The sequence below is a fragment of the Parasteatoda tepidariorum genome, chromosome 3 (assembly GCF_982258835.1).
Source record: "Parasteatoda tepidariorum strain Cologne lab strain chromosome 3, Ptep-v5.0, whole genome shotgun sequence".
Classification (NCBI taxonomy): Eukaryota; Metazoa; Arthropoda; class Arachnida; order Araneae; family Theridiidae; genus Parasteatoda; species Parasteatoda tepidariorum.
In genome coordinates, this window is record NC_141757.1 from 20,134,389 (window position 1) to 20,149,281 (window position 14,893).

Sequence of the window (14,893 nt, forward strand, 5' to 3'; positions counted from 1 at the left end):
TAACGGTGACTGAGATCATTAAGTAAATAAACACTGCGAAAATTGAAATTTTTGCGTTGTTTTATTTTTAAGTTTTTGTTTCACTTTTTACGCCTTATACTATGGATAAACCTCAGATAATTTTACATGCCAATGTTCCTGTGAATCATACAATATTTGATACTAAGTGGATACCAATTAGTACGAAATTCATTGCTCTTGGTACACATCCTAATGGGACGGGTTCATTGCAAATATATGAAATTTCTAGCGGTAAAGTTCAGTTAGTTAGCGATGTAAGTTGAAACATAAAGCCTTTCCATATTTACCTTTAGGGGATATTTCTGTATCTTTACCTGTCTCGCCAACCACATTTGCCAAGGTGCCAAGCAAATTTTAAACTTGCAAATAAAAAAAAATGACATTTAGATATTTGCTAGGGATGGCTTCCAGAGGAGATATTTCCGTATCGTGATCTGTTGCTGCAACTACAGTCGCCAATGTGCAAATACATTTTAAGCTTGGAAATTATAAAAAAAACATGTAGATGTTTGCCCTGGGATGGCTACGAGTTATACCTTACGAGTTGGTCCCTTTCTGTGATTTTTTTTTAAAATTTCTCACTGTCCACTGCCCGCAAGTTGCCAAGACGGGGCAATTATTCTGCCACATATCGCGATACGGGAATCTCCTTTGGATAACAGATACATTTCGAGTTGGTCCCTTTAAGTGATGTTTTTTTAAATTTCTCACGGGCCACTGTCCTGAAGTTACCAAAACTTGCCAAATATTCTGCCGCAGATCACGATACGGAAATCTCTGATCAGTTGGTCCCTGTCTGTGATGTTTGTTTTAGTTTCTCGAGGTCCAATGCCCAGAAATGACCAAGACTTGGCGATTATTATGCCACAGATCATGATAAGGAAATCTTTCCTATATTAAGTGCGTTACGAAATTTAACGAGACATTTATCAATTTTGTATCCCAAGAATATCTTGTATTAGGAATATTTCTGTATTGCTATCTGTTGTGCCAATTACAACCTCCAAGGCACCAAATAGATTTTAAACTTGAAAACATATTTTTATATGTGTAGAAGTTTGCTGTGCAAACAGTTATGCAATGAAAAGCTTGATATTTTCTTTTGAGGTTTAGAGAAAATTAGGATTATATCATCTTCATGCACAATTATATATCAACATTTGTTAAACATGAAAAAAAAAATTTACATTACATCACACAAATATAATTATTTACTGTGGTTTCTAACCCCTGACTGGTACTGGGCCCTTGATACCGGACTGCCTAAGGAACGTTAAATTATTCCTGTTTTATTTACTGTTGTGTATTCTTCCTTGAACAGCCCGCGGCGCTAAAAGTTTGGGGATTACTGATTTCTAGAACAGTAAAAAACAATCTCTAAAGAACATGCAGACACAATAACATATAGATACAAGCTCAAAATCTGACGCCTGTAAAAATTTTGATCTTTTACCATATTTCCTTAAGAAGAATTTAGTTCGTTTAAATTTAATTTTTTTTTAAATAAAAATTTCCTTTTTTTTACTTCTAATTTTAAAGAGAGTAGGCACTAAATATTCTCTTTACTGAGTTATCTTTGAAACCCAAATCTTAAATTTTATTCCAAAACTTCTCTATTTTTTTTTTTTTAATGTTATAAAGCAATATTATTTCTAACAAATTTTATTTTTTAAAGTAAACGAAACTAGCTCTGTAAATCTTTTTAAATAAAATAGATACTTGTAGATAAGATTTAAAACATTTTGTTAAATATTTTTTATTAAATATTTATTAGTTTTTATTTTTTTTTTAATTTTGTCACTCTTCATTCATTTTGTCATTTCTCATTCAGACTTGTATTAATGAAATTTAAAAAAAAGAATACTGAGATACTTTTTCTGGTTCCAAGTATATATATATAAATAAATTTAAATTATTATTATTTAGAGTATGTAATTGTATAACTCTATGAACTAAAATACTTCGAATTAATTATATATTCCAATAGTGGACCAATGTATCACATGTTTTGGGTTTCACATAAGATCACAATAATTTTTCTCCTTATCATATAAATTTAAATAGCTATAATTAATTATTAAATTGAAGATCTACCCCTGTAAAATAATTTTAATTTATTGCTGTATGCTTATAGAAGCATATTTTAGAAGGCAAAGTTCGAAAAATTACTTAGCTGTGCTAAGATACAACTTGTTAAAATAAAAATTGCACACTTTTAACAGTGCTGTGTGATTCTTTCATAAGGATTTGTCGTATTGGTTGTGCAACATGCTAATGGAGAAAACAAACAAAACTCTTAGAACCTGATCTAACCTATCCATTTCCTATTATATAAATTTTTAAATTATTATATTAAGTATTTTATTAAATTATTACAAATTATTATATTAATAAATTATTATATTTAATAAAAGATGTCAATGACAAATCTGAACATCTTCAAAAAAAATAATAATTTTATTTACTATTTGCTTTGGTCTAATTAATGGCATTTCCTGTAATATTGTTTTGTTTAAACTCACTTTACTTTCAGATTACTAAACCTAAAGGGTTTAAGTGTGGAACCTTCGGGGCATCTGGTCTTCATCAGCGACATTTAGCTACTGGAGATTTTGAAGGCAATTTACAAATCTGGTTAGTTAAATAAATTTTTAAATAACTAAGTAGATTCTTGATAATCCAGGATCATCAGGAAATACTTTAGTCCGGAAAAGCGGAAATCTCGGATTATTCAATTTATGCAAATTTTGATGAAAAAATTATTTAAAACGTATAATTGTGATACAATAAAATTCTTTTTTATGATGTCTTTCCTGAATTTGATCACTAATCTCATATTCAAGAAATTATGATATAACTGTTTGTCCATTTTCTAGTTTTTTATTTATTTCCTGCTTTTGATTTATACTAAGAAGAACTCTTTTCCTTTTCGGCATGTTAACACTATGAACGAAATGTAAAACGTTAAAAAATTTTAATCTGCACAACGCTGAGTCATATCTTGCCTTGTCCCGCCATAAGAACATTCCGGGAGCAAAACTGATTATCTGTATTCAAATTCAGCTAGATGAGTTCAATGCAGTAGGAAGGAAAAGTTAAGGAAAATGAGATCTTTCCGCGTGTTTCAACGACAGCAATCTGCATTTCACTTTTTTTTATTCCTCTCAGATAATCCGATCTTGGTTAATCAAGAGTCTACTGTAGTTTAAAAACGTTTGAAGTTTTTTAAAAAAATTTTAAAAGAAAAAATATTTTTTCCGTCTACACTGAGGTATCTAAAAATGATATAGATATTGGAGCATTATGTTAACAGCATATTATAATGAAAAATATTATAATGTATTTTAATTATTTCTCATTAGTCATTTAGATATCTAAGAAAGAAAATATTTTTAACATAGTTATGAATTTTTGTTTTATCTTTAAGCATTTTAATTAAGTAATATGGAAACACTTACTGTTTGTTTTTAAGTGAGCTATCTTGATAATTGAAGTTTTTTCTCCCGATGTACTTATAGTGTATTAATCTAAAACTGGATAGACAGCTCAATGTATCATGTATTTTTTTTTATGTGTATCTTGTTAGCTTTTTTATAAATACCCTCATACATATTAGTTAAATTTGCTTATTGATTTTATAAAGTTAAGAAATTTGTCAAAATATTAAATTATTTCTTAAAAGATTTTCCAAAATCCAAATGAAGATGCTCATTATTTTAAACTTTTTCAAGCCTTAATTATTTATTTATAATTGTGCTTATAAATTTCAGGAACATGTTTTTCTATGATATTTTGCTTAATATAAACTTGTGTTAAATTTCCATGAATGTCCTTTAATTAGACACTTTATGTCTATTTCAGGGACCTGGATAAGAGTGAAGTTCCTATTTATTCCGTAAAAGCTCATTCACAGATAATAAATGCAATTGATGGTGTTGGAGGCTTAAATATTGGTGCTGGAGCTCCAGAAATTGTCACATGTAGTAGAGATGGTAAGATAATAACCAATCTGTTAAAAATTTCTCATTAAACAAGACATCTTGTTATATTGGGGCTCATAATAACTAAGCTTACCTGTACACAAAATATACAATTATGTGCTGAGAAAAATTATTTTATCTTAAGGTAGTGTTAAAGTTTGGGATCCACGTCAAAAAGATTTACCTGTAGCAACAATGGAACCAGAGGCAGGTCATGACAAAAGAGATTGCTGGACTGTTGCATTTGGTAAATTGATATATTTTATATTTCTACAATCAAAAGCATGAGTAGAAATTAAGAAAGTTTAATTATTGGTCCAAAGTACCAGTAACTATAAAATATTACTAGTGTACACTTTTTCATTGGTCCATTTTTCTGTAGTGTATTAAAATGTTAATTTACATTTCAGAGAATATGCATGAAATATGCTATTTTAAGATAAAAACATAGACCAAAGCAAGAAAAAAAAATCCAAAAAAAAAAAAAAGCACTATATCATCCATTTATTTTGATCATACACATCTGAAGGCCAGTAATATTTATTTTATGGTTGTCCGAGTCATATTTAATGGTCTCAGACCAATGTACCTTTTTTAATTTGAGAGATGAAAAATATTTTCTAAGGATTTGTAATTAAGTTATTGAATATATGTTCTTAATATTATAAAGAACTTAAGTAGGGACCCGGAGTAGAAAACCCATATTGATATTTCACTTTCTCAAATTAATAGGAACGAAGCTTTAATTTTACTTTAAGTTAAAGCAGTTTCTCACTACTGCCTAACCCTTAGTGAGCAAAAATGAACATATTCTAACCCCCCAGTGAACAAAAATGAACTTATACTTTTCTCAATCATTAAAGAAAATATAAAATGTTGAAAATTATTCTTGCTTCAACTGATTATATTTAGTGTTTCAAGAGAAATGTTAGTTATATGAATGTTAGAAATACTATGTTATTCTGTAATAATTAAGATAAAGTTATGTTTATTTGTAATTGCTATTTTTATATTTGTGGAAATTAAATTTTGATCTATATCTCAATTTCATTTTAACAGATATATTTATTTTGCTATTTGTTGTGTTTTTTATTTGTTTAGGAAATGCTTACAATAATGAAGAAAGAGTTATTTGTGCTGGGTATGATAATGGAGATATAAAATTTTTTGATTTAAAAAATATGTGCCTTCGTTGGGAGTACAATTTGAAAAATGGGGTAAACAATTTCACTTGTTACTATTGTCTGGTTGCAATGATATTAGTACTTAGTTAAATAATTTTAGTCATTGTTATAGTTTTAATCTTTCTTTTTTTATTTAAAATTTTTGTTTAAATATTCTGTTTAATTTAAATCTATGTATGAAATTTTATTCTATTTATTAAATTTTATTACTGGATGAAATTTTATTCAGTAGATCAAAAATTCCCCATTACCAAAAATGGGAACTTGCAGCACAGTGGTGTTTTTGATCTGGTGCATACTACTGGTGTTTTATCTAATCCTTAATCACTTTTTAATTCTTGGGGGGAGGGGGCTATTTCTTTGGACTAAATAAGTTTAGTCATTTAAAGTATCTATATGTATATATCTTTATTTATATATCCACTGATTGGTTCCAAACTGATATACAAAAGACGTATGAATATTCTAATTTTACTAACTTAATTATTTAATCAAATCCGTATTGTTCTTAGTTAAGTACAAAGGAATTTTCCTTCAAAAAAAATTATCAAGCATTGAATTGTTTATTAAATTGTTAGAGATCAAAAACTTAGTTTAATGCTCATTTTAAGTAGATCAGTATGGTGATTTGGTAAAAATTAAATTTTAATCAGTAGATCAAAAATTCCCGCTTACCAAAAATGGAAACTTCTAGTGCACTTACTGGTATTTTTGATCTGGTGCATACTACCAGTGATACAAATAATATCTGAACGATCTGATTTTACCAACTTAATTATTTGACCGAATCCTTATTGTACATAGTTATTGTACATTAAAATTATCAAGAATTGAATTTTTTATTTAAATCTTTAATTTTTAAAGAAATTTAATTTACAGTGTTTTTTATGATTGTTTTAAAATTGTTTTAGGTATGCTGTGTTGAATTTGATCGCAAAGATATTGGTATGAATAAATTAGTTGCTACAACATTGGAATCGAAATTTCATTTGTTTGATATGCGAACATACCATACGAAGAAAGGATATTCTTCATTGCTGAAAAAAGTAAACTTAGTGTTTTAAACAATTCTATTGAAATGTTATCTTTGTTTTCAGTTATTATCTCTGAAATTTTAAATTGCTTTTAGTGTAATAAGTACTTGAATTTAATTACTTTATATAGATTCACAAATAACTTTCCATAGTATTACGATTTCCTCTGAAAATATTTGAACATATTTCAGTTCTAATTATTTTACACCAAATTAAAAGAATTATTATGCATTATCTTTAAAATAAAGCTCATAGAAAAGTAATATAAATAAATCAGAGTAATTTTCTAATTGTATCACTCTTGTAAAGCCAATTCTGCTTACTTATTTTTTTTTATAGTTTAAAACTAACCTAGATATTCTTTAAGAAAAACTATAAATATTTAGAAGATTGGTTATTTGTAGAAAGTAGAAAGATTTTCTTTGATGTTTTGGGCTGATTAAAAAAAACTGATAAATTCACTGATTAAAAAAAAAAAAAAATCTCTAAAAGTTAATGTATGTCAGAGTAATAAAGAGGCATTTTAGAAGAATTGGCTGACTTAATCTATCCTCTTGCAACTTCAGTTTATTAGAAAATTTTAATGATTTGGAAACTGGTCTTGTAATTTGCATTTAAAATTCCAATTGAATTATTTGATTTAAATGTAAGCAGAAGTAACTTGCTTGCTTGCTTTCGTATGCCTGTTAGAGGTGCGATTGTTCTTGTTTTCCAGTGGCGCCATCTCAAGAATTCGACTTCTGCCACATCATACGTCACACCTGTTTATAGGGCGGGCCTATTCATGCATCCATTCATTCATTCACAGTTCGTAATTTTGACCTGAATCAGAGAACGATCGATCACCAATCCAGTACCCCCAGAGGTTTTGATTTGTTATGGGAACATGGAGGACTTAGCGACTCGACAGATTTAACGTGCATCTGTCACCATGTACTACGCGGGGAGTCTTCGGCCGGCGTGATTTGAACCAACAAACTCTTGGACATGGGCCCAGCACCCTACCGACCAGGCTATCCCGGCCCAGCAGAAATAACTTTTTACTGTTATATAAGCTCCCAATTACTACAGCCTTATTGAAAAATTTCTTCAGCCTTTTTAGAAAATATTATACTTTATTGAGTTCCCAAATATATAAGTTAAATAGTTAAGTTCAAAACTTATTTTCAACAACTAGTATATATGCATCAACAAACTAATGTATATGCTTATAACTCAACAAAAGTTCTAGATGCCAACTTTTAAATGTTTAGCTCATTTCCAATTTCTTTTAGTAAATGTTTTCATTTTATTGATAAAGGCTCATAAATCTACTGTTTGGCTTTGTCGTCATCTACCCCAGAATAGAGATATATTTATGACAACAGGAGGCTCAGGATCTCTTTGTTTATGGAATTAGTAAGTTACAGTTTTTATAAAAACCTGCCTTTTATTATAATTCATTATCTTAGTTTTCTTATTCATTTTTTTCTGTAATTATATTTATTTTATGTTTCTTTTCAGTTAGGCAGCATTTTGCTGTTTCTCGCAACTTAAATACAGCACACATTTAAAATTCTTTACTTGAAATTTTATAGCTACTTATCTAAAAGGTTTAAAATGTTATTTAATTTGCATTCTCAATGTAGTGTCTGTTCAATTTTTAAAAAAAAAGTTAACCTTAATTTTAATAGGAGAAACAAAAAAACAATCCTTAGAATGCTAATGGCTAAGGTATATGCTATATTCATTTTACTTTTGTACCATACATTTCTATTTTATTTGTTTTGATCATTTATGTGGCACTAATAGCTTTTTTGTGATGGTTTGCTTTTCATGGGAATAATCTGAAAAAAATATTGGTGCTCATGGGCTCTATGCTATCACAATTAAAGTTGAAGAAATAGATAATGATTGTATCAATGCTTCTTTCCCTTACTGTTCAAAATAATGTAAAAAGATTATGCAAAGATTTATAAAAGCAATATGTAAAATACTTAGATAGCAATATGTAAATTTTGAAACCATTGATTTTTTTCTTATGTAAAGTTTTTAGAAAATCTGTAATTATTGCCCTAAATAATAATAAAAAATATCTGTCCACTTTGAGCAAATATAAAATACATAAATAAAATTGCTTTACATTTAAATGACCATTTATTTCAGTGGTGGTAAATAATGGTTTCACAATTCCTGAAAAGAGCCAGAATGACTTTCTTTTTTTTTCTGTGCTTTTTTCATATTATAGTTTCTTACACCATATATTAACATTAGTCTTTAGCCTTGAACGTATAATTTATGCCAATTAACTTGAAATTTAGACTGATTTGCAATTGAAGAGTTGAGTGGATGAAGGTTTTTCAACGACAATTTAGGTAATTTGAGTAAATTTGCTTTAAAGTTTATGCATTGATAATCAGAAATAACGATTACATTTTGCTTTTATTTCTTGTTTGCGAACCTCAAATTGGCAAAATTTACAAATTCCTAAAACTAGTAATCTAAATTGTTCATGTCATAGTGCTCACTCTCTTTACCATTTTATTTTAATGTTAAAAAGGCAGAGTTTTAAAGGTTATCCGTCAACTAAATGCACTTAGAACCCTCTTTCACTTCAAAAATATTCAAAGGTTGTTACTTTGTACCTTCAGCAAATGATTTACGTGATTCAAAGACTTATCTAATTAAAAGGATGTACAGCTAAATAACTCTAAAATAAAGCCTATCATCATCAATCACAATTTTTTCAAAAACTTTTCTCAATCTTATTCTACTAAGCTCTTCAATTATACTAAAAATATACTAATGAGAAGCATATAAATCTTGCTGTACTGTATGTAACTGTTTCTCTTAAGCCTAAGAAACAAATGTCCTATTTTTATTGACTCTTCAATAATTGTATTTTGCAGTGAATACCCATCTAAGCGTTATAATGAAGAAGGACCGTCTAAAATTGGTGTTACGGGAGATGCCCATTTACTCCAAGACAGTGTGATAGCACCCCAGCCAATTTCGGGATTTGATTGGAACTCGGATAAGCTGGGGCTTGCTGTGTGTAGCTCTTTTGATCAATCATTGTATGTTTTGATAGTTACAAAACTTAACACTATATGAGAGAGGCTTATTATTCCAAGCATGCACTGCCAATATGCTTCTATGCTGAACTGAAGATCTAGTCAATAGGAAGTAGAAACAGTATTGGCTCATTGAAAACTCGTTGTCTTTTGCACAATTTTATAGAGAAAAATGTATGTTTAATTTTTCTAACGCCGTTTGCACTCATTCATTTTTTACTGACGTCATTTGCACCTATGCATCATTCATTCTTTGTCAAGATCTTTACATTTTTTTTTTATCATTTACCATATCCTCACTTGTGTTCTGTTGTTGACTAAATGCCTAAAATGTTTTGGGTTTAATTTGTATATTTTTGTTAATTTTTCTTTTGTTTAGAATGTCTGACAATATAAATAGTTCTGCTTTTATTTTAATATGTCAGTTACTTCTTATTGAAATTTATAATGTAAAATGAGACTCTTTCATTGTCACTTATTGCCTTTATATGTTATTTTAAAAATATGTATTACAATTATTTGACTTTAGTATGGTAGCTTGCTAAAATTTCTATTTTGCTATCACTTATCCTCAAAAAGTTACATTTATAGTCCTTATTTTCATAATACTAAAAAATTCTGTCCATGGGAGCATAATGTGTCTTCTCTATTATAATGATAATATAGTTGAGATATAAATGTGACAATAAGTTTTGAGTTATCAATCATTATGAAAACATTTAACAAGCTATTTTTAAACAACTGATTCTGCTCAAAAATTAGTTAGAGTTGTATCAGAAAAGCTATGAATGGCTAAATCAACTAATCAATATTTAATAAGTCATTTTTCTTTAATTTAGGGAAAAAAAAGATAAGTATTATTTATTTTAAAGCAAGATTTAAAGTTATTTTTTATTTTTGAAAAATACAAAGAAAAAATTCTTTTTCACTGCCTTACTTTAGTTTATAGATTTTGTCAGGTAAAGTGACAGTGCTCTGTGTGTGTGTGGGGGGGGGGGACTAACAAAATAATAAGATATGCACTTTACCTTTTGCAGATTTTTAAGTTATGCTATGTACAAGCTGGTTTGATTAGATCAATGAATGTTGACCCACTACAAAATTTATAAACTACAATCAATTTGTGGTTGCCCCCCTTTTACATGGTGGATGCTACAAAGGAGGGGATCAGATGATGTGAAGACCACCCCTTTGGTCAGCAGAAAGAAAGATAAGGATTGATTGATTTATGAAGAATTAGAATGCAGAAAGCCTTATCTTTCAATTTGTTCTTGTGGAGTATAACATTTCTTTTCGTGTGATGTCTAGTTTCATTGAGGAGAATCGAGCCTTCTTGTGTGCAGCCTTACTTTAAAAATAGTTCTGGTTACGCAATGCAAATTTTTGTACTTTTTCTATTGTTAGGTTTACTCATTTTCATGATTTTCCTAGTTTAAAAAACCATTTAACAAAAAATAATTTGCATTATTTTTCTTGAATACTTTATTCAGGAACCTTGGTAAAAGGTTCCCCAATCGTACTTGTACCCAAAGTTGACGAAACATGGAAAATACTGTATCATATCCTTTAAATTAGAAAAATTTACTCGTATACAATTTTGCTGAGACCTTGTTACAGCAGTATTTTATATTTATTATTTGTTTTCTGCTCATCTCTTTTATTTTGTTCTATTACGATGAGCATTATCAAAAGTTATGTTTCTGTTTTGGAATTAATTTTCTTTGCACTACCGAGTACTTCACAAGTTCCTTTCCACTTCTTTTTGATAAAGTAAATGCTTTTTTCCTTTAATGCCTATGAAATTTTCTTCATTTGGTTTCAAATATCTGTAAGCATAAATAATGATAACATTTATGATAACATTTCATTATCATAACAACAAACATAAATGATAACATTTTTATGAGGTTTCTTGAAAAACATTAAAAGCTATTTTATTTGTCATTTTTGCTTTTAATATTCATATATGTTTTATTTCATTTGGTTTTATATTCTCTTTGTGCGCAATATTGTATGCGGAATTTGGTCATTCTTACTCAAGATTAATTAATTGTATGCTCTTCTTGGGTGGTATGGTATTTTTTAAGAGCTCATCTTAACATACTTGCCAGAAATAAAATAACAGAGATTTTACTTGTGACGTTTTCATGGGCTACATGCACAGTTTTGATACATCATGCATAATCATGTAAGTCAAACAGAGAAAATCAAAATTGGAAATAATATAAGCACTTACATTTATCGAAGTAAAAAATAGGTATATATATCTTAATCTAAAAAAGATTTTTAAACCATTATTCATAATTACTAACATATAAACACTCTACATCAAAATAATTTTCATAAATTCATATTTCGAACATAAGTACCTGATTTGGTTTTGGAAATTTTTATGAAGAATCTGTTCATAGGGGAGTTACTAGGGGAAATTACTTTTCATCAGAAAATTCTGAGCAAATTTTTAAAAATAATTTCTCTCTCACTCTGCATTGCTAAGTGGAATACATTGGATACCTGATGTAACACCTGCTATATTTTTGAACTGTTTTTTTTATAAAGTTCATTTTCTAGTTGCCAAACTGGCACCCACAATAAATGATTATGAAAAAAGAAATACTTTTATGTTTTGACGATTGGTAAAAATACAATGCAAACAAACAAAGTTATTGCCAAATTCCCGCAGGTAAATAACGAAGTTCGTTATCGGAGAAAAAAATTCACTGAATAAACGACTTACAGCAGTATTCTAACTATACTGGTTTGGTCGGCACAGCCATGTAAGAACTACAGTAGTGCAACAGTGCCATCTGTTGAGAAATAAGATAAGTATTTTTGTTATTAGCGGATATTTATCGCTAATTTTTTTATTTTTAAATAGTCGTAAAATACGGAAGTCTTCGTTAAAAAACAGGAGATTTGGCGGGTATGTCTAGAGAGAAATTTTGTGTATTGAAGCTTAAACGAATTCATGTTAACTGACATAACTTCATTGTTAGTTCCAAAGTGCTATAAGTCTCTTTATGATAAAATAAAATGATCTTTCAAAACTTATTATGTCATAAAAAGTTCCTATCAAGTATCAATATCACAATTTATTTTTCCTAATTCTAGAATATAATTAGTTCCTCTGTAAATCGATTGCTATTTCAATTAGTTTCCTTTTAAAAATATGTCTCCTGACTATACTTGGATATTCAAGGCAATCATGTTGAAAAGTAACATTCTTTGTACATATCAACTAGTAATAAAATCATTTTTTAGTTTGTTCTCTTTTTTGTGTGCATCCAACAGAGATAGTTAAAATAAAGATCTGTTTACATCTACATTGTTTTCAAAAAATTGTATTACAATAATTCTTTACTTTGAGTTTATATATATGATAATACAAATATTATATCTTTATTGTATAGAAACATAATAATTAAGAGTCTGTAAATATAATGCCCTTTTGATCTCAAACTTATAAGTACTTGTATACAATTTGTAAAATAAAAAATGGAATTACATACATTATAAAATTATATATTTTAATATTGTGAGAAAGTTTTGTAGATTTGCAAGGTATTAAGTTTTTACTCTATTTCAAATTATGTAATTTTAAATGTTAAATCTAAAATTTGAACAGAATTTGTCACAGTGTGAGTAATAACTTTTTTTAAAGTGATTTTTATTTCTATTGAACAATTTCACCAATTCTCCCTCTTTTTTGTCATTTGAAATTATGTAAAAATTTATATACTTTATTATTCAAAAGAATTTTTCTTCTTTTAAGTAATGGTTAAAAGCGATTAATTCTCAATAACAAAACTCGTCCTTAATCTGTCTTAAAGAATCGTGTGAAACAGCATTGTTATAAATATATTAATTAATGTTTCTTGGTTCTATTATTTCAATTGTAGTGTATAAAAATGCAATATCTATTTGGAAAAAAAATATATTATTTTATCGAGAAAAAAAGTTTTTAACTATTGGCTAAAATGCAGATTAAAAAAAAAAAAAAATCTGCATTATTTTGTTATGTTCTTGATCAGCCACGCTACAAACCAAAAAACATGTAGAAAATGGGTAGAATATTTTTTAAACTAAAGGGGGATTTTGGTAGGTGCTCTTTTGTTTCTTTCTGATTATCAAAGTTGAATTGTAAAGAATTTCAAAGAGAAGGAGTAATAAGGATGCTAGAGGAAAAACCTACATGACCATTTTTATTGTAGGGTACTTGTCTAAAACAGCTTTTAGTCTTATAATTGTATTATTACCACAATTGTTTCCTCAAAACTGATGTAAAAAAAGAAAAACATTAACTTTTAAGTATATAGATTTAAATAATGATCAGAAAAGAAATATAGCAGGAATATTAATTGCTATGATTTTCATAGTCAGACCCATCACTGGAGAGAAAAACAGACAAATTATCTAAGAGTTTAACTGATACTTTTAATTTTTAGTAGAAGCTGGTTATTCTTACATTCTGTCATATCTTTAACAAATTTCTTATCATAGGCTCGGAGATATAGTTTGTCTATGGAAAGAACTACCCTCGGTTGAGACAGGTTTCGGCTTAGGTCGGCGAGAGAAGCTACCCTCATTGAAATGTGCTATTTGTTTACATAGCAGCAGACGGCCTTAGACTTTATGGTGAGGGGAGTTGTTTCTATAGACAAACCTGATCACATAGACCTCAGGAAAGTAAACAGCATATAGTTTTAAGTTTTCTCTAACAATTTTGCTAAGTCAATAGCCGAAATTTTCTTAATATATAGTTTACATCAAATGTTTTAACTTCCAGATTCAGCCCTTTGCAAAATTTAAGACTTTCCTACGTGAAATTGCACCTTTAAATTCTCGGGCTAAAGAAATGACAACATAAAAGACATAATACAGTGTAATTTATGATAAGATACTATCGTGTTTTGCTCCTCTGAAAATTCGACCTTTTTTTGTACATGTTAAAAAAAAAAATTTCAACTTTAGAATGGATAGAATTGAATTCCATTTTAGAGAATTTTTTAGTAAATATATACACATACTTGTCCTGCAAGAATCTTAAGACAAAATGGTGATTTTCTATAGTTATTTAAGTAAATGTGCAGAAATTAACTTTAGGATATGTTTTTTTTTTAAGTATTATTTTTGTCTTATTTTACTAGTAACAATGGCCTTAACACATAATTGCAGATCAAATGGAGTGTAAAGTTGTAAATGAGGAGTTAATGAAAGTTAAAAAAAAAAAATTTGACCTTCATGTCCCAGTGTAATATTAAAAACAGCCTCAAAATAAAAATTGATACCTTAAAATGCTGAATAAGACTAATTTATATTTTTATGCAAACGGATACATTAGTTCTCTTGCACTGTTCTGAGCTCAACTTCCCTATCTGCATTCTGAGCACAGGAACTCATTTGCAATGCGCATCTCATATTAATTTTTCTCAGGGTGAAAGAAGCCTATACTGAATGCCGAAAAGATGGCTCTGAGTTTTTTAAATGAAACATGTTCCCTATCCTAGTAAAATTCCCATCTGCTTTCAGCAGAGGAACTCAATTTTGATAAGCCTCTCATATCTCACACTAATTTTATCAGGATGAAAGAAGCCTATACTGAACTCCCTAAAGATGGCTCT

At 28.5% G+C, this 14,893-nt stretch overlaps 1 protein-coding gene across 1 annotated transcript; it reads left to right on the forward strand.

The window, feature by feature from the left end:
* Positions 1-5: 5 nt before the first annotated feature.
* On the forward strand, positions 6-12,540 carry Wdr92 (dynein axonemal assembly factor 10). The gene is made up of 8 exons (XM_043045420.2): positions 6-275; positions 2,555-2,655; positions 3,883-4,013; positions 4,147-4,248; positions 5,103-5,218; positions 6,097-6,231; positions 7,520-7,617; positions 9,108-12,540. Exons 1-8 carry the CDS (start codon positions 102-104, stop codon positions 9,310-9,312), a joined length of 1,062 nt encoding a protein of 353 aa, XP_042901354.2. The 5' UTR covers positions 6-101; the 3' UTR covers positions 9,313-12,540.
* Positions 12,541-14,893: the final 2,353 nt, after the last annotated feature.